The 18,824-nt window shown below is 48.9% G+C and overlaps 1 protein-coding gene across 1 annotated transcript; it reads right to left on the bottom strand.

The window, feature by feature from the left end:
- Window positions 1–3,220: 3,220 nt before the first annotated feature.
- impg2b (interphotoreceptor matrix proteoglycan 2b) lies at window positions 3,221–18,061 on the bottom strand. Its single transcript, XM_047576694.1, has 20 exons — window positions 17,913–18,061; window positions 17,305–17,508; window positions 16,904–17,070; window positions 16,751–16,779; window positions 16,348–16,380; window positions 15,727–15,779; window positions 13,333–15,491; window positions 13,087–13,251; window positions 12,927–12,985; window positions 12,829–12,849; window positions 11,220–11,482; window positions 10,144–10,205; window positions 9,841–10,063; window positions 7,601–9,594; window positions 7,305–7,524; window positions 5,695–5,905; window positions 4,715–4,903; window positions 4,361–4,592; window positions 4,063–4,142; window positions 3,221–3,598 (listed from the first exon to the last, which is right to left on the bottom strand). The coding sequence occupies exons 1-20, from the start codon at window positions 18,055–18,057 to the stop codon at window positions 3,565–3,567; spliced, it is 6,543 nt and encodes a 2,180-aa protein (XP_047432650.1). The 5' UTR covers window positions 18,058–18,061; the 3' UTR covers window positions 3,221–3,564.
- Window positions 18,062–18,824: the final 763 nt, after the last annotated feature.

Here is an 18,824-nt window from a genome sequence, read left to right as displayed (position 1 = left end):
AGGACGGCTCTGGACACACTGGCTCTATAGGCTGGGGGCGTGGCCTAGACCCCTCCTCCCTGCAGCTGCCCCCGCCCACTTCAGCCTGGACCAACAACCAACATCCCCCCCCACACACACACCCTCCTCCTCCTCATGGTTCTTCTCTTTCAGGACTCCTGGGGGGTCCTCTCAGTCTCAGTCCTGGGGGGGGGGGGGGGGGGGTCTCCTGTTGAGGAGTGAGACTCTGCTGTTTGATCCACGTGCCCCAGAGGAAGATGGGAAGGTTACAGGTTTCACAAGCCCCGCCCACATGCCAACACCTTCGCCATGGGAGGGATAATGTCACAGGCTTCCAGTGTTAGTTGTATTAAGTTAGTTGCTAGTTGTGCTAAGCTAGCTGCTAGCTGTGTGTTGTGGGTTTCAGGCCTGTACCTGCTAGCTGCTAGTTGCTAGCTACTAGCTGTATGTTGTGGTGTTCAGGGATGTAGCTGCTACCTGCTAGTTGCTAGTTGCTAGCTGCTAGCTGTGTGTTGTGGTGTTCAGGGCTGTAGCAGCTAACTGCTAGTTGCTAGCTACTAGCTGTGTGTTGTGGTGTTCAGGGATGTAGCTGCTACCTGCTAGTTGCTAGTTGCTAGCTACTAGCTGTGTGTTGTGGTGTTCAGGGCTGTAGCTGCTAGCTGTGTTGTGTGGTAGTCTAGTGGTGTTGTGGTGTTCAGGGCTGTAGCTGCTAGCTGTGTGTTGTGGTGTTCAGTGATGTAGCTGCTAGCTGCTAGCTGCTAGCTGCGTGTTGTGGTGTTCAGGGCTGTAGCTGCTAGTTGCTAGCTGCTAGCTGTGTGTTGTGGTGTTCATGGCTGTAGCTGCTGAGTTCCAGGTTCCAACTCGTCAGATGTTTAACAAGCTTCGAATGGGCCTCGTTCCATCCCATAAAACCGAACCCCCATATCACACCGAGCTAATTAGAGACCTCCTCACTACAGACACGCCCCCAGCCCCAGGCTAACCAGGCTAACCAGGCTAACGAGGATCCATTATCAGTGCTGCTTATGGCTGGAATCAAACCTCCTGTTATTTATCTCTGAGCCTGTTCAGGCTTTAACGTCTCAGTGTTCTACCTTCACATCTGTTATTTAAAGACTCATTCAGGCAGTTTGTTCCGTTCTGTTCCGTTCTGTTTGACTACAGAACCAACAACCCCTCACATTCAGCTCATTAACATCTGTTTTTCCAGCTGGACCAGACTGTTGTTGAGCCCTGAACCAGAACCAGAACCAGAACCTGCATGAGTTATAAAACCTCCCCCTGAACAACGCTGCCTTTGTCTTTTAGTTTCAAAATAAAACTGTTCTCTACCCACATCAAGAATCTAGAGAGGAGGAGGAGCAGGAGGAGGAGGAGGAGGAGGAGGAGGAGGAGGAGGAGCCAACAGGGACAACAGCAGCTCCTGTGCTAAGCTAGGCTAACCATGCCTTGTGCATTAAGTGTTGAGCGCTAGCTAACAGTTAGCACTGTTTTATTTCAAGCTAGCTCGCTGCTTGTTAGCATTGTTAGCTACCATAAAGCTGGACATGTTAATGGTTTGTACTTAACACTGACATGATAACATGTTGTGTAGTGGCTTTTATTTAGCTCATATTAGCTAATGTTAGCATCAGCTGAATATCTGGACCCAGGAGGAGGTGGAACGGAATATTTTTCTCCATAGCTCACAGGCTAACAGGAACAGCATGTAGGAAGGAACCTAGGAAGAAAGGACCCTAGGAAGGAGAGAACCTAGGAAGAAAGGAACTTAAGAAGGAAGGAACCTAGGAAGAAAGGAACCTAAGGAGGAAGGAACCTTGGAAGAAAGGAAACTATGGAGGGAGGAAGGGAGGAAGGAAGGAAGGAACCTAGGAAGGAAGAAAGGAAGGGGTTTTCCTTTGTTTGATGTTTAATACTAAACGTTCCACTGATCCTCGGACTCGTCCGGTTTAGTTCCTCCTCTGATCTGGAAAGTGTTTGCAGATGTCACCGGTTCCTCCCACTCGGAACGTCTCAGGTTTGGAAGGCAGAGCGGAGAAGAGGACGTTCTAGTCTCCACACCAGCTCTGATGAAGCCAAGCTGAATAACAAGGAACAAATCCCCCCAAACTCCCCAGACGTTCCCCTGTTCTTAACACTAGAACCACAGCAGCTTTCTCTCCTCACACCAAACCAGATGTGTAGCCTGAGGCGTGTTCCCGTCAACTCCCATTAAAACTGGTTTACACTCTGAGAACAGAACAATGTTGTGATGAAAACACTCTGAGAACAGAACGTTCCTCTGTTCTTCTTCCTTTGAATTCTCTGTTTAACAACAACAAGCTTTATAGATGCATTTACTCATTGTCTGTGGCTAAGTGGCTAAGCTGAGCTAAGCTAAGATAAGCTATCTTCTCCTGGTTTCTGAAGGAAAAAAGGAATGTACCGAATGTCAGCAGCAAAACATCACCATACTGTCATTAGAACATTAGTAGAACCTCAGAACAAAGCCAGGAGAACATGGAGTGAACGTCAACAGTATGTAAGTAGAAAGTCATGAGAACGTCGGCAGAATGTCATTACAACGGCAGAAGAACATCAGTAGAAGGCCAGCAGAACGTCAATGTAATAATAATTAGTTCGCAGATAATGTTTTGAAAGCAGAACCTCAGTAGGATGTTACTAGAACGGCAGGAAAATGTGAGGAGAACATCAGCAGAACGTTAGTAGGACATTTAGAGTACGTTGTTTTAATAAGAAGAAGAATTTGCAGAGAATGTTTCGTCGGAAGAACGTCAGTGGAACATTAAATTCGTTTTCATAATAATGAGTTCTCAGATAATGTTTTGTCAGTAGAACATCAATAGAACATGAAATTTGTTTTCATAATAATGAGTTCTCAGATAATGTTTTGTCTGCAGAACGTTGGGAGAACATGAGGAGAACAGAGAACGTTTTGGAACAAAGAGACATCAGACGAAGTCTGTAAAAAATATCGTCTTTTTATTTTAGAAAATGAAACTTTAGTCTTTTCTGTTGGAACTAAAAGGAACAACACAGAACATGGAGAACCACACAACACTCACCGTACCACATGCACACACACAAAGAGAACCATACAACACACAGAACCACATACACACACACACAAAGAGAACCACACAACACACAGAACCACATACACACAGACACAAAGAGAACCACACATAGAACCACATACACAGAACCAAACACACACGTAGTACCACACATACATAGAACCACACACACACAGAACCAGTGATTGAGTGGACACAGTGTGTGTCTCTGGACACACCCCCACCAATCAGCTGATCAGAGAGAGGAAGCGTTCTGATTGGACGAGGAGGAGGAGGAGGAGGAGGAGGAGGAGGAGGAGGTGTAAACATGGGGTTCATGGATCTGTGGACTGAAATGTGACAATGAAGGCACTGAGACAGTCTGTCCTCCAGAGACAGTCTGTCCTACAGAGACACCAGAGGCTGAGGACAGGTGGACAGGAAGCTCCCACTGAGGCTCATGGGAAGTGTAGTCCAAGTGAAGGAGGTAGTGGTACCTGGAGGTGAACTATGTACTGGAGCTCCCCCTCCTCTCCAGGAACCTGGACCAGGAAACAAGAGGGAACAAGGTCAGGACCAACAGGAACCAAACAAGAACCAAACAAAAACCTTTATTTGTCCCACAAATTTGGGAAATTACAGCACCAACCCACAGGAACCAACCAACAGGAACCAAACGAGAACCAACAGGAACCAACCAACAGGAACCAAACGAGAACCAACAGGAACCAAACAAGAACCAAACAAGTACCAACAGGAACCAACAGGAACCAAATGAGAACCGACATGAACCAAACAGGAGCTAAACAAGAACCAAACAGGAACCAACAGGAACCAAACAAGAACCAAACAGGAACTAAACAAGAACCAAACAGGAGCTAAACAGGAGCTAAACAGGAACCAAACAGGAACTAAACAGGAGCTAAACAGGAGCTAAACAGGAACTAAACAGGAACCAGTAGGAACTAAAGAGGAACCAACAGAAAGAAGAAGGAATGAAACTCACACTTGAGTCTGTCGTATGAAGTCAGCGAACTGTTGGTCCCTGGAAAACAACTCGATGATCCTCAGACGCTCCTGGATCTCCTGGAGGGGTCAGAGGTCAGGGTTCAGGGGTCACAATCTACACCAGGGGTGGTCCAAGGCCCCAGGTCCAAACTAAGTTCTCAGGTCTAAACTAAGTTCCCAGGTCCAAACTAAGGCCCCAGGTCTAGGGTTTTCATGAGTCTTGTTTTGATGCTGGTGCCCCCTACTGTTAAAACTAGTGTGTTCTGTTCTGGGTCCGGGTCTGGGTCTGGTCCTACCTCAGGGGTGAGCGTGGTGTTCTGGTAGATGTTCCTGATCTCGTCGCTGCTGAGGTCTTTGGAGGCTCCGTCCGAGCTGCTGTAGGCCGGCAGGTCGTCATGGCGACGGCTGTGGTGGTACTGGGGCGGCTGGTCGTCATAGCGACGGTAGTACTGGGCTGTCACCGGGTCGCTCTCGAACATGGGGTTGAACTTAGTGGCTCGCTCCAGAGTCGGGACGCTGTCTCCACGCCTGGAGGGAGAACCTGATGTTAACATGCTTGGTTCTAGGTTCTACTTGCAGTTTTTCTAGTCCAGGTTCCTACTGGTGTCCTGGTCTAACTCTCTCAGGTCTCTGAGTGTTGTTAAAGTCACCGTAGAGGGTCCTCGCTGTCCTCCCCGTCGTACTGCTCTCTCAGGGTCCTGGCCAGGAAGAAGATGATGGCAGCCGCCACCAGGAGGAACCCGACCACGGAGGCGATGGCGATGCCCACGACCAGAGGCTCAGAGACGTACTCCTCACAGTGTTCCCCCCGGTACCACCAGTTCTCCCCAACCCGGCACCTGCACAGAGGACACAGCGGTCCAGCCACACCTGGTATCAACACCTGGTATCAACGCCTGGTATCACGTCTGTTATTAACACCTGATGACAACACCTGGTATCACACCTGGTATCACACCTGGTATCACGCCTGGTATCAACACCTGGTATTAACACCTGGTATCAACACCAGGTATCACGTCTGTTATTAACACCTGATGACAACACCTGGTATCACGCCTGGTATCAACACCTGGTATCAACACCTGGTATCAACACCTGGTATCAACGCCTGGTATCACGTCTGTTATTAACACCTGATGACAACACCTGGTATCACACCTGGTATCACGCCTGATCATCTCCCACCTGGTCAGTGTAGATCTATTCTCTTCTTTCTGGAGTCTTTGCTCACCACTAGATATACAGAATATTACTGTGGGTTTAAAATTAATGAGACTTAATCGTGATTGATCCTAATTAATCCGCTGGTCTCCTTCTAGACTACTTTACCAAATCTCTGCTCTTCATTCTTTGGTGTCTTTCTATAAACTCTATCTTGGTCCCCCCCAGGTCCCTGGAGCTCCCTCCAGTTCATTTTTTCCTTTTCCACAAGTGGACTCATGATCTTAATCCCAAAGGGGAGAGGTTCTGGAGGATCTAGAGGATAATTTAGCCATCACCTGTCCCTGGAAGACGAGGACCGTCTGTCCTCTAGTAATGTCCTGTCCTCTTTCTATTAACTTATTTATTCTATGTCGACGTAGACTCACTCCCCTCTGGAGGAGAGGAACCCAAAGCCTGGTCCCACCTGCAGATGGCGCCCTTCCCGGGGATGATGTCACATTTGCCGTCGTTGAGGCAGAAGTCCTGTTGGACCTGGCAGACGCTCTGACAGGGCAGCCCGTCCACGCTCAGGTAGCCAGCATCACATACACACTCAGCCTCTCCTGACCACCGGTTCACCATGCACCTGGAGAACTCGTTGCAGGCCTGGAACTTACAAGGGTCCGCCCGGTCTCCTGAACAAGAACCAGAACCGGAGAGAACAACGTTCAGAGAGACTTACAGGGACCGGTCTGATCCACCAACACATACTGTCACCAGATACCAGCAGAGCCCTACTACAGTCCACGTCTGTCTCAAAGTCAGGAGGTCTAGTACATGTCCTAATGTCCCCCAGGTCATGGTACGTCCAAAATACAAACATGAACCTTGTTGACATGTTGTTGTCTGAAACCCACAAGACAAGAGTCTGGAGTCTGGGTCCAAACTAAGGCCCCAGGTCCAATCTAAGGTCCAAACTGAGGCCCCAGGTCCAAACTACAGTTTCCCAGGTCCAAACTACGGCACCTGTTCTATAGTGTAGGTGCCCCAGGAGGAATTTAGGTTTTTATGAGGAATGTCTGAAAACCATGTGACGAGAGTCTAATCAACCCGGGGTCATTGGGGACGTTGTACTTGGTTCAGAGTTGGACAGTGACGACAGAGTCCAGCCGTTATAACACTGCTTGTGCAATGGAAAACCTGGTTCCAGGGAACAGTGGAGCTGAGGAGTAAACTGATTATGGAGTCCGCAGTGACTCACTCTGTGGATTAGGACTAGCAGGCTGTCAGGAGCTCCTCTGATTGGCTCAGACAGATTAACGCCCTGAGGCTCAGTAGAGATGGAGGGAAGATGGAGTCACTTCTCAGACAACACCACAGAAAATCTCCTTCTTTACGAATCAATCCGAAAATCTGCTGCAGCAACAACAACATGTTCTTCACCGCACTGATATGGGTTCCCAACTACGTGAGAACCCAACTTTACCCCTGTTCTCGTTCTGGCCTCATGGGGGCAGCGAACTGGATTTAAACCCCTCATGACGTCCTTTTTAGGACGAGAACGGGACGTCTGGTCTGAAGAGTCAGAGTCTGTGGACTCAGACAGACGCTGTGATGTTGATTCACCAAGGTGAGTCAGATCACGTCCCTCCCAGACAGATTATCTCAGGTTTTAGATCAGTCCTGACAGGTGAAGACTGTCCGAGCTGATTAAGACGCTGCAGACACAAACCGAGGCAGCAGCTGAGCTCCTTCATTATGAATCACACCACCTGGCCAGAATAAACACAGGTCCCCCACTCTAGTGTCTGGTTGGACCTCCTTTAGCATTGAGTCTGTCTGCCATCACCATCATTCACGTTCTCCGCTATCCCTCCGGTTTATAATAAAGTTCTTAAGCCAGTTTTAGTAGTTTCTAGATGTTTCCTCTGCTTGATGCAGCCAATGACTTGACCCTTCTCCACCAGACTAACATCTTCTCCTCCACCACGGGACGTGTCTTTACATGGTTGTGTCCTCATTGCATCAGTGTATTAAGAGTTTAACCTCCACCTTCACTTCAGCACAAAGAAAACCAGAACCCAAGACTTTTACCTGATTCCACGTCCAGAGAGTACTTGTCGATAGCCAGGTTCATGGTTTGGTAGGCGGTGTTGGCGAAATCCTCCAGAATCAGGTAGATGACATTGGTGACCTCTTTGGGAACCGGTTTACCAAACCTCATCCTGCTGTTGACCACAATGCTGCCGTTTCTGAAGTTGAGGATCTCCAGGTTTTGGAAGTTGTTCAGGTTGGACTGCAGGTAGGGAACCAGCTGCAAGGGGAGGACCAAGGAGAGTTAGGAGCATGGATCGAGTGAAGCTAAGAGGTTTCATCCTCTGAGTTCTCACCAGTTGGAGAAACCGTTGCTCCAGGGCCTTGTACTCTGGGGAGCTTTTGTTGAAGAGGTCCATGGAGAACGCCATGTTGGTCACCCTCAAGCTGAAGAAGACCGTCAGAGCTCTGCCAGGTCGGGTTGGCAGGGCAATGGCCTCCAGGTCTGAGCCCTGAGCTCCGCTGGAGAACCCACTGGAGTCACCTTCAGTGGCTACGCCGCCGTACTGGAATACATCGAAGCTGACGTCGATGCCTGGGACGTCAGAGAAATCTGGTTCAAAGGGTTGGAGCTCTGTCCCCACACTGCCGCCAACGTTGTTGGGGCTTTGTAGGGAGGGGGGCAGTGTTTGGAGGCTGCCCACCTCACCCCCCGAAGGTTCAGTCAAGCTCCAGTCTCCTGGAGAACCTGGCAACGTGTCTGCTGCATCAGTTGGTGCATCTTCAGTTTTGTTTAATATGTCAGGCCTTACTGAAGGAACCTCTGAAGACTCAAGAACTTCTGGAGACTCAGGAACCTCTGATGACTCAAGAACTTCTGCAGACTCAGGAACCTCTGGAGACTCAGGAACCTCTGGAGACTTGGGAACTTCTGGAGACTCAGGAACCTCTAAAGACTGAGGAACCTCTAAAGACTCAGGAACCTCTGGAGACTCAGGAATCTCTAAAGACTCAGGAACCTCTGGAGACTCAGGAACCTCTAAAGACTCAGGAACCTCTGGAGACTCAGGAATCTCTAAAGACTCAGGAACCTCTGGAGACTTGGGAACTTCTAGAGATTGAGGAACCTCTGGAGACTCATGAACCCCTAAAGACTGGGGAACCTCTGGAGACTCAGGAATCTCTAAAGACCCAGAAACCTCTGGAGACTGGGTAACTTCTGAGGATGGAGAGGTTATTGGTACTTCGGTGTCCTCCTCGTGGTTTGGGTGCTCATGGTGAATCAGATCCTCATCCTCAGGAACCGAATCTGACACTCGAGTGAACGGCGAGTCTTTTTCAGGCGAGAGCTCGGCGTCGATAACGTGGTCTGAACCCGTAGATGTGGTCAGGACCGGAGCGACGACCAGGACTTCATCCACGACCAAGTCCTCATCTGGGACTTCATCCACGACCAGGTCCTCATCCAGGACTTTCAGTGTCGTCGTGGTCGTTGTAGTTGTGCCAATGTGTTGCTCTTCTAAAATCTCAATGGCTTGGTGGTGCTTTGTTCCCAGAGGCTGTTCTGGTTTCTCCTGGAGCGGCATCGACTCCTCTGTGGTTGAACCGAAGCTGAATTCACTGACTGTCACGGCCTGGATCTCCACAAAGGTGGGAAGCTCTAGATCAAAGACTTCAACCTCAGGAACACCTGCTGCTGGTTCAGAGGTTGTAGATTCTCCTGTCTGTGTGGAGGTTTCCTGAACCTTGACTACAGAATGAGGGGCCTCCCGAGTCCGAGCTTCAGGTTCAGGAGAATCCGAGTAATCGGCATAGATGCCGGAGGCCTCCACTGTCTGCACAGACAGCTCCACAGTCAGGGTTCCTCTGGGCGAGAACACGGGAGCCTGGGTGGTGGTGGAGTACCGGGGGTCAGTGCTGATGTGAGGCGTTATCAGGACCAGATCCAGAAAAGGTTCTTCAACGTGAACGTCTGGAAATGGTTCTTTAACAGTTGGACGTGAAGTCCAGGGAACATCAGAGTCTTTAACTCCAAGTGAGACTAAATCTTTCTCAGTGGTTGGTGGCTCGTCTTCGTCGTCATCCTCCTCCTCCTCCAGGTCCGGTGGAGGCAGCCCTTCCAACCCAACGTCCCCCTTCTTATAAACCCCATCAGAAGTGGCTGAGGTCTGCCAGGACCAGAGATCTGGACCCTGGCCGTCTCCAGAGAAACCAGAACCAGATCCATCGTCTACTGAGACCTCGGAGACCGTTGGAGTGGGACCAGATCCGTGGTGTTCTCTGGGGTTCTTGGTGCCGGTGCCGGGGGCGTTACTGACCAGGAACCCCTCGTCTTCAATATTTACATTATCTGAAAAGACCAGAGACAAAGGGATGTCTTTAAATCTCAAACTACCACGAGACAACAACTTTCCACCAGGGGTCACCCTGAGACCCTGAGACCAGAACTAAACTGTGGAAGGACGGTTGGTTAAATTTAAACATTTCTCCACAGACTCGTTCTTCTTTGCAATAGAACAAATAGAACGTTGTTGCTAAAAGCTCCGTCTCAGTTCCATGAAGCTCCAAAACTCTGTAGAAGATTTCGGTAGCTCACTGTTTGCGGTCGCTGGCTCCAGGTCTGAGGTCTTCCTGGGGAAGTCCAGCGGAGGAGGCGTGCTCTCGTCGAACAGGAGAACGTCGTTCTCGCCGGCCGGCTCGCTCTGCGGACCTTTCCACTGGTCGAAGGGGTCGAACAAGAAGTCGTCCTTCTTCAGGAAAACCTCGTGGGTCTCGTGGCTCGGAGCGTCGGGAGGTTTCTCTGCAGCCAGGACGTTATCCTGACAACAGGGGACAACACACACATCTGACGTCAGTAAATCAAGATCTGCAGCTGGAGCTAAAGTCTGGTTTGACCCACCATGTTGTCGTAGGTGTCGGCCGGTCGACTCGTCGGTTTCCCAGAAGGCAACAGGTTCTCTGCTGCACAAGAGAAATTAGTTCAGACGAAGCTTCTCTAACCAACTGATGGTAATCTGTTATTATTAAAAAGAATTTAACTAAATCTAAACTGGACGCGTCTAAAGCTTCACGAGAAACAAGACTCAACAACCACAAAACAAAGCTGAGCCCCAAATTCTAGAGGAACATCTGTACAGGTCTCATGGTTAGGCTGGCTAAGCTAGGCTAGGCTAGGCTAGGCTAGGCTAGGATAAGCAAAGACAGGCTAGATTAAGCTAAAATAAGATAAACTAAACTAAGCTGGGTTAGGCTAAGCTACGACACCTACTACACGTTAGGTAAATAACACATTTAGTTATTTACAACTATTTCCATTAAAACTATTTAGGACCATGTCCAAAACTATCAGTTGTCCAACCAGTAATAATGTCTAAATGTCTCTAAACTGTCTCCTGTCTCCATAGACTGAATATAGCCTCACTGTTCCTTAGCAACCATTGACACATCATGTCCTGATTGGTTGATGGATGCATGTTTCCACCAATAGGAAAGGGGCTGTCATGTTGTGTTTCTTTCTATCATGTGTGGCTGGCTAGCTCTCTCCTCCTGCTAGCTCCCTCCTCCTGCTAGCTCTCTGCTCTGGCTAGCTCTCTCCTCCTGCTAGCTCTCTCCTCTTGCTAGCTCTCTCCTCTTGCTAACTCTCTCTTCTTGCTAGCTCTCTCCTCTGGCTAGCTCTCTCCTCCTGCTAGCTCTCTCCTCCTGCTAGCTCTCTCCTCCTGCTAGCTCTCTCCTCTTGCTAGCTCTCTCCTCTGGCTAGCTCTCTCCTCTGGCTAGCTCTCTCCTCTTGCTAGCGTTTTTCTCCATGAACCAAACATGATGACAATATTCAGGAAAAAGACTCAGTTATTTAAAACCAGTCTAGTTTTACTTGGTCTAGAAACACTAGTTAAAAACTGGTCTATAGGATGAAGGGTCCTGATGCTACGTGGTCTAGAACTGGTCCCAGTGTTAATTACTAAAGAATAAAGGCGGTACCATTGTGGTCCAGGGTGTCCAGGTTGCCCAGGGTGTCCAGGTTGTCCCGGGTGTCGTTGCTCATGAAGTTGTCTCTGTGCAGGGCCTCTGTGATGTAGTTGCGGTAGTCTGTGATTGTGTAGACCACGGTGGGCAGCTCTGCGGCGTTGGGGAAGTTCTCCTCCACCAGGTTGTTCTGCAGGGAGATGAAGTCCAGCGTGTCGTTGGCGACGCCTCCCTCCACCTCCAGGACGATGGCGTAGTTCACCAGGACCACCAGACCCCTGAGGGGGGGTTATCAATGTACATACTGACAGATGTTCGTAAAGAGAGCCGACACTAAGTGTAACCATGTCTGCAGTGTTGGATCAAATCATTTCTCTGGCCTCAGTTTACATCCAGTTCCCATACAGACATCACTAACAAGCCCAGATTAAACCAGGATTTCATAATCTGGAGCCATAGACTGACCCACGTCACAATAAAACCACGCAATGAATTCAGTTACGTGAACGGGGAAGGATTCATTCAGTCAATACATAAATAACGTGAGATGCAACTACTCTATTAAACGTTGCATCAGTGTAAACCTCAGAAACTCATTGAGGCTAGAGAGAGGATCATCCAGAGACTGTAGGTTAGTCTGTCTGTAGCTGGTGGTTGGAAAGAGACACATTTCATTTTTCTTTATTTTAATTTGCTCTAATTACATTTATTTAACATTTAACAATGGCTCCGGAGCATAGGCTCTTTGTCTTTGCTATGATTTCGATGACGGTAAAAAAAATCCCTTTGTGTATTCTTAAAGGGACTGTTGCTTCCATATATGGTCAATTCAAGGCGTTTCTGAATGTAAATGATCTGAACCACACAGGAGCCTGGTAGATAAGAACAGGAGGAGTCACTAACCAGGAGGAGCCTGGTAGATAAGAACAGGAGGATTTATCATCACTGGTTACTTATTAGTGTGGGAGGAGTCACTAACCAGGAGGAGTCACTAACCAGGAGGAGTCACTAACCAGGAGTCAGAGGCTCCGATTTATACTTTTGCCCGTGGGTGCCCAAATTAAATAAATACCATCATATAAAGATCATATAATTCTGACTATATAGAGGTGCTCACTGCTTCTGAACATCTGATTTTCCAAAGAATTCTAATTCATCATATAGAGCCTATTTTGATGAACTCGGAACACCGAGACGGTGCTGTTCTATTCCGGCGGATCAGAGGGAGAGAGAAGGTCCTGGTCCATCCACCACCAGTTGCCGGTTTCCCTGTTCCTGTCTGAATATGCGCAAACAGCACTGTTCTTGTTGCTGTGACACTGAACCCGCTATACAAGCACTGATGCACAAAAGAATATACATATATATGTATTAAAATATAAAATAAAATGCTTGAGGGCTTAACTGGGGCTACACAGAACTTTGACAGGGATAGCACCTCCAAGCCCCAGTGTAGCACCGTCCCTGCCCAGAGGAGGCACGAGTACTGGAGGAGTCACTAACCAGGAGGAGTCATTAACAGGAGGAGTCACTAACCAGGAGGAGTCATTAACAGGAGGAGTCACTAACCAGGAGGAGTCATTAACAGGAGGAGTCACTAACCAGGAGGAGGTTCTCTACTCACCGCTCCAGATCTTTCTGAGGTCTGGAAGAAACGACACAACACATGAGAACCTGGACCACACAGAACCGGCTTTAGAACCCACACGTTCTCCACTTTACCTGAACTCCACGATCTGGAGGCTCTTGAAGCCCGGCAGCCTCAGGAAGACCTCTTCAATCTGGGTCCACAACAAGACCAGGTCACAACAAGAAGGACAGAAAACTAGAACAGAACCATAGAACATTCTATGAGGAGGAGTCAGGAGGAGTCAGGACCCACCCGGTGTGAGAGGGTCCGGGCCAGGTGCTGGTACTGGGAGGTGCTGGGGTCCCTCAGGGCGTTGTTGTAGGTCTCAGATCTGAGCTTCAGACTCAGCTCCACCACCTGGTCCTTCAGGGGCCGGGGGGGCCGGAGCAGGGGCGGGGCCTCGATCTCGTTCCCTATCTGGAGGTTTGGGGGGGACAACGTGAGTCCTGGGTCTGGGTCTAACAGGGGTTGGTTGGAGCTACCTGGTCTAGAACTTACCGAGTTCTCCTGCTCCTCCTCCAAGTCCAGGTTGCGGTTCCCCAGAAGGTTCTGGTCAGCCTCCGTCAGGTCTGGGAAGTTCCCGTTGTTGGACTCCACCAACTCGTACCTGGCTGGCGTCTGAGTAGTGACTTCAGGGTTCAGGACACGGACCTCCTCATGGTCCTCCTCATGGTCCTCCTCATGGTCCTCATTGTTCTCCTGGTCCTCATGTTCCTCCTGGTCCTCATGGTCCTCCTCATGGTCCTCATGGTCCTCCTCAGATTGAACCTCCTCTGAGACGTCGGTCTCAACTTCTGGAGGTGTTTGAGCCGGAGTCTCTGGGTCTTCTGGGGTGTCCGTGGAGGTTTTTGGTGGAGGTTCTGCTGTTAAAGGAGGTCCAGGTGTGTCCTCCTTCGTGGATCCTCCTGCTGGTTCGTCCTGTTCTGTGGGTTCCCCTACAGGTTCTAGTGGTGGTTCTGAAGACTCCAGTTCTTCCATGGGTTCCTCAGGTTCAGGTTCATGTGATGGTTCTTCTGTGGGTTTGGTTTCTTCTCTAAGGTTTTCTCCTGGTTGGGGTTCTACTGCAGGTTCTGGTTCATGTTCGGGTTCTGCTGCAGGTTCTGGTTCTCCTGTGGGTTTTGTTCCTTCTTCTTCTTCTACAGGTTCTATTTGTGGTACAGATGTATTTTCTTCTTCTTGAACTGGTTCCTCTGGTTCTCCTGGTTGCTCTGGTTCCTCTTCTATTTCTACCACAGCTTCAGAGGGTTCTTCTTCTTCTGTCTCATTTATTGTTGTCAGAACGAGGTCCTGAGACGTAGATACTGTTTCTGAGACAGGTTCTAGGTCTGCATCTGTTGTCACAAAGACGGCTGGAGTTTCCTCTGGACTAACAGCAGCTTCTAGAGGAGGTTCTACCACTGGAACATCTGTGTCGCCTTCAGATTCTTCAGGAACTTCTGATTCAGGAACCTCAGGAGTCACTACTGAAAGAACTTCCGGAGGAACCTCTGAAGGAACTTCTGAAGGAACCTCCTCCACTGTCACAGCAGAGGCAGATGTTTCTGGAAGAACCTCTAATGGAACCACCTGTGAAGGAACCTCTGCAGGAACCTCAGGAAGAACTTCTGAAGGAACATCATCCACCTTCACTCGAGTGGTAGATGTTTCTGGGAGAACCTCTAATGAAACCTTGGGAGGAACCTCTGAAAGAACCTCCTCCACCATCACTGGAGCGGTAGATGTTTCTGAAGGAACCTCCGAAGAAACCTGTGAAGGAACTTCCGAAAGAACCTCTGAAGGAACTTCTGAAGGAACCTCTTCCACCGTCACTGGAGTGGTAGATGTTTCTGGAAGAACCTCTAATGGAACCTCTGGATGGACCTCTGAAAGAACCTCTACAGGAACTTCTGGAGGAACCTCTGAAAGAACATCAGGAGGGACCTCTGATGGAACCTCTGGAGGAACCTCTACAAGAACTTCAGGAGGAACCTCTGATGGAACCTCTGGAGGGACCTCTGAGAGAACCTCTAAAGGAACTTCTGGAGGAACCTCTGAAGGAAACTTGTCCACTGTCACTGGAGTGTTAGATGTTTCTAGGAGAACATCTAATGGAACCTCTGAAAGAACCTCTACATGAACTTCTGGAGGAACCTCTGAAGGACTGTCTGGAGGAACCTCTGAAGGAATTTCTGGAAGAACCTCTGAAAGAACCTCAGACAGAACCTCTGGAGGAACCTCTGAAGGAGTGTCTGGAAGAACCTCTGAAGGAACTTCTGGAGGAACCTCTGAAGGAACTTCTGGAAGGACCTCTGAAAGAACCTCTGATAGAACCTCTGGAGGAACCTCTGAAGTAACTTCTGCAGGAACCTCTGGGAGAACTCCTGAAAGAACCTCTAAAGGAACCCTGGTCACCATCACTGGAGTGGTAGATGTTTCTGTAAGAACCACTGAAAGAACCTCGGAAGGATGTTCTGAGGGAACCTCAACCACCGTCACTAGACTAGTAAATGTTTCAGGAGGAACCTCTTGAGGAACCTCTGAAGGGTCCTGGACTTCAGGACTAACTTCAGATCCAGGTCCACCAACGTTCTCAGTGGTCCTCTCAAGAACCTTGTCATCTTCTGGAGGAACACCAGAGGGTGGAGAGAGGCCCCGGTTGAAGACGGCAGCGTCCTCCCCTGAAACAGAGAACCAGAGTCTGGTTTTTGTAGGGACAGGGTCTGAAGAACTCCATCTCCCCTGACCAGACAGAACAGGTCTGGATCAACCAACACTTCTGCCCCCAACCCCCCAACACCTCTCCTTAGCTCGTTAGCTCCTAATGCCCTCGTTAGTTAGCGTTAGCTTAGCTTTAATATAATTTAGCTGATTGATCTTGGACCTGGTCCAACGAGATCTGGATCTGGATCTTACCTGGATGAGTCTCTGTGGTTGAGTCTCCGGTCTGGACGGTCGGGTCTTCAGAGCTGAGGGACAAACAGAGACAGAAGTTGATGTTTAGTCCAGAACCTTGAGGAGAGACGAGGTGAAACCTGTTCTCGTGAGCTGAAGTGAAGCAGATGAAAACATCTGGAGTTCCTCGTTAAACTCGTTAAATGTTTTACAGCCAGTATTAACTGAAACCAGAGCGCCATAAAAAACAAACAAAATCCAGCGAGCTAACCCGCTAATACCTGCCGTTAGCCACTGGTAGCATGCTACATGTAGCTTTTACACTTTTTATTATTGGTGGTGATTGATAAATGATAGGAGGGTTAAACAGCATCCTAAGTTATCTCAACACAGAAACAATTGGCTTGTTAGCAGGCTAATGCAAGCATGCTAATGGGTAGCAATTTAGCGTTAGCTTAACACAGAAACTATTGCTTGTTAGCAGGCAGTCAGTATGTTAGCAGGCTAAGGCTAGCCTGTTTTCTGCAACATATGAACATTTAGTGTGAATGCTGAACAGGTAGCATGTAGCACGTTGACTGTTTCACACCGAGAGGTTTCAGCCCAGCTCCGGAGGCAGAGCTCTGTATTTTTCAGGCCTACCTGCAGGGGGCGGGGCCTGAGGGGGTGGGGCCACTGCAGCAGGTGATGAAACATAAAACACAACAAGACGCTTAGCTTGATTTCAAAGAACCATATTTCCCCCGAAAGATGTTACGACGTATTTAATACTGTAACAGTCAGTGTGTTATCGTGCCAACGTGTAGCTCTTTTGCTTTTACTCAACACATTTAACATTCTGTGTGCTAGCATGCTAATTAATTAGCATACTAACCTGTAGCTCTTTAGCTTTTACTCAACACATTTAACATTCTGTGTGTTAGCATGCTAATTAATTAGCATACTGACATGTTACTCTTTAGATTTTACTCAACACATTTAAAATTCTGTGTGCTAGCATGCTAATAAGTTAGCATGCTAACGTGTAGCTCAGGTGTTGACTCACCTGTTGACGGCGGTCATCATAGCGACTCTCTGGGACAAAGAAACGGGAGTTAATGTTAAATATGAACAGAAGTACAACAACATTGTTCTACATCTAGAAGCGGAGCACAGCTGTTCATCCTATCTACAAAAGAAAGGAAAAGCTAGAACTCACGCTCCTGATGAGGCGGTCGTGCTCCTCTGATTGGCTGAAGAAGACGCCCACGTCCACGGCGTTGACCGACCCGTCCAGGCAGCGTCCCACCCAGTCCTGGTACTCGTCCCTCTCTGGCAGCCGGTCCCAGAAGATCTGGAAGGCCTCCCAGATGGTCTCCTGACACACTAGACCGGGGGGGGGTACAGGGGAACATTCAGTCCAGTTTGTTCCAGATCCAGACCCGGAACACAACAGAGTAACAGAAATAAAATAAAATGTGATTAAATATTTGAGAACCCCCCAGAGAGGAACTTAAAAAGCGTCTGACCCCCCTGACCCCTGTAGACCCTGACCCCCGTAGACCCTGACCCCCGTAGACCCTGACCCCGTAGACCCTGACCCCGTAGACCCTGACCCACCTCTGAGGTGGAAGTAGCTGAGGTGGTTGGCGACGGCCTGGTCCAACGTCTCCTGGGAGCAGAGCTTCACTCCACTGGGGAACAGGATGTTCCTTCGTCTCCGGGTCAGAACCACAACCGGTCCCCCACGCTGCTCCAGATCCCCCGTCCAATCACCACGTTCCTCCAGACCCTCCAGACCCTCCGTCCAATCAGCAGAGGCCTCTGAGGACGTGCAGGGAAACAAAGAGTTCCTCTACAGAAGCTTTTGTTCCTCAATGAACACAAAGAACCGGTTCTGATTCCTATTAATCTCATCTGAAACCATTTACGGAACTGGAACCAAGGACAGAAACCAGGAACTAAGAGCTAGAACTAGGACTCGGGAAACAGGGACTGGACCAGGGACTACCACTAGTAACCGAGAACTACAGTTTAGGGAACCAGGAACCAAGACCCATGGGCCAGGAATGATGGACCATGGACTAGGTCCCAGAACCAGGAACTAGAACCACAGATTTTTCCTGAAGAGTTTTCATGGAACCTTCTTAAAGCGTCTCTGTTGAAGCTAGAACCCATCAAGTGTAGCACCTAGAACTGGTTTAGACCTAGAACCAGTTTAGTCGTACCTGTGTCCAGGAACACGAGGCCCGACAGCAGCAGGAACCCCAGAGTCCACATCGTCAGCCTCCTCCTTACTCCTCCACCTCCTCCTCGGTGTCCAGCCATGACTCCTCTCCTTACTCCTCCACCTCCTCCTCGGTGTCCAGCCATGACTCCTCTCCTTACTCCTCCACCTCCTCCTCGGTGTCCAGCCATGACTCCTCTCCTTACGTCCACCGGCTCCTCGGCCGAGTGAAGGAGCAGAAGGAGATTTCTCCTCTTTGGTCTAATCCCATTAGTTCCGTCTAATCCTGATGCTCTGGATCAGTGTCACGGGACGAGGAGGAGGAGGAGGAGGTCCAAGCAGACGGCTCATCTCCACGGGACGGGAACTAGGAACTAGGAACCAAGACCAGAAAACAGAACCAAGTAACCAAGAACCAGAACCACAGGTGGAACTACAACCAGGAACCAGGAACTTAAACTTTTCTTGGTACCAAGAACCAGAACCAGAAGTTGAACCGGTAGAAGTGAGAGAGAGAAAATGACACGATGTGATTAAATAATAAACAAATAAGTAAACAATGAATAAATAAATAATAAAAACAATAATAAATTAATCCTAGTAAATATAAAATATATAAATAACTAATACAGGACAAAGTGAATTAACAATAAAGTGATAATAAATAAATAAATAAAGGATGAAGTGGATGAATAAAGTAGTTGTTGACTCCTGATGAATTAACTGGTTAAACCTCCTCCAGACCGATGGACCCCCCACACTGTCTGATCCACTTCATGAGCTCTAAGCTGATTGGTCCTCAGCAGGGGGGGGTGGGATTATAGTAACCCAGAGACCTTTCACCTCCACCAAGGACACAGTGTCCTCAGAAGACTGAAGGGACCCTTTCAAAATAAGAGCCAGAGCCACAGAA

The sequence above is a fragment of the Mugil cephalus genome, chromosome 23 (genome assembly GCF_022458985.1).
Source record: "Mugil cephalus isolate CIBA_MC_2020 chromosome 23, CIBA_Mcephalus_1.1, whole genome shotgun sequence".
In the NCBI taxonomy this organism is placed as follows: Eukaryota; Metazoa; Chordata; class Actinopteri; order Mugiliformes; family Mugilidae; genus Mugil; species Mugil cephalus.
Note: the sequence above shows the minus strand (reverse complement) of the source record. Positions and strands in the feature narration are given on the sequence as shown.

Coding starts and splice junctions, on each gene's coding strand:
- impg2b (XM_047576694.1), bottom strand. CDS start 18,057: ATGGCTGGACACCGAGGAGGAGGTGGAGGAGTAAGGAGAGGAGTCATG. Junction 15,492..15,726: donor AACCACAGAGACTCATCCAG/GTAAGATCCAGA, acceptor TCTCTGTTTCAG/GGGAGGACGCTGCCGTCTTC. Junction 11,483..12,828: donor CCTCAGAAAGATCTGGAGCG/GTGAGTAGAGAA, acceptor ACCCCCCCTCAG/GGGTCTGGTGGTCCTGGTGA.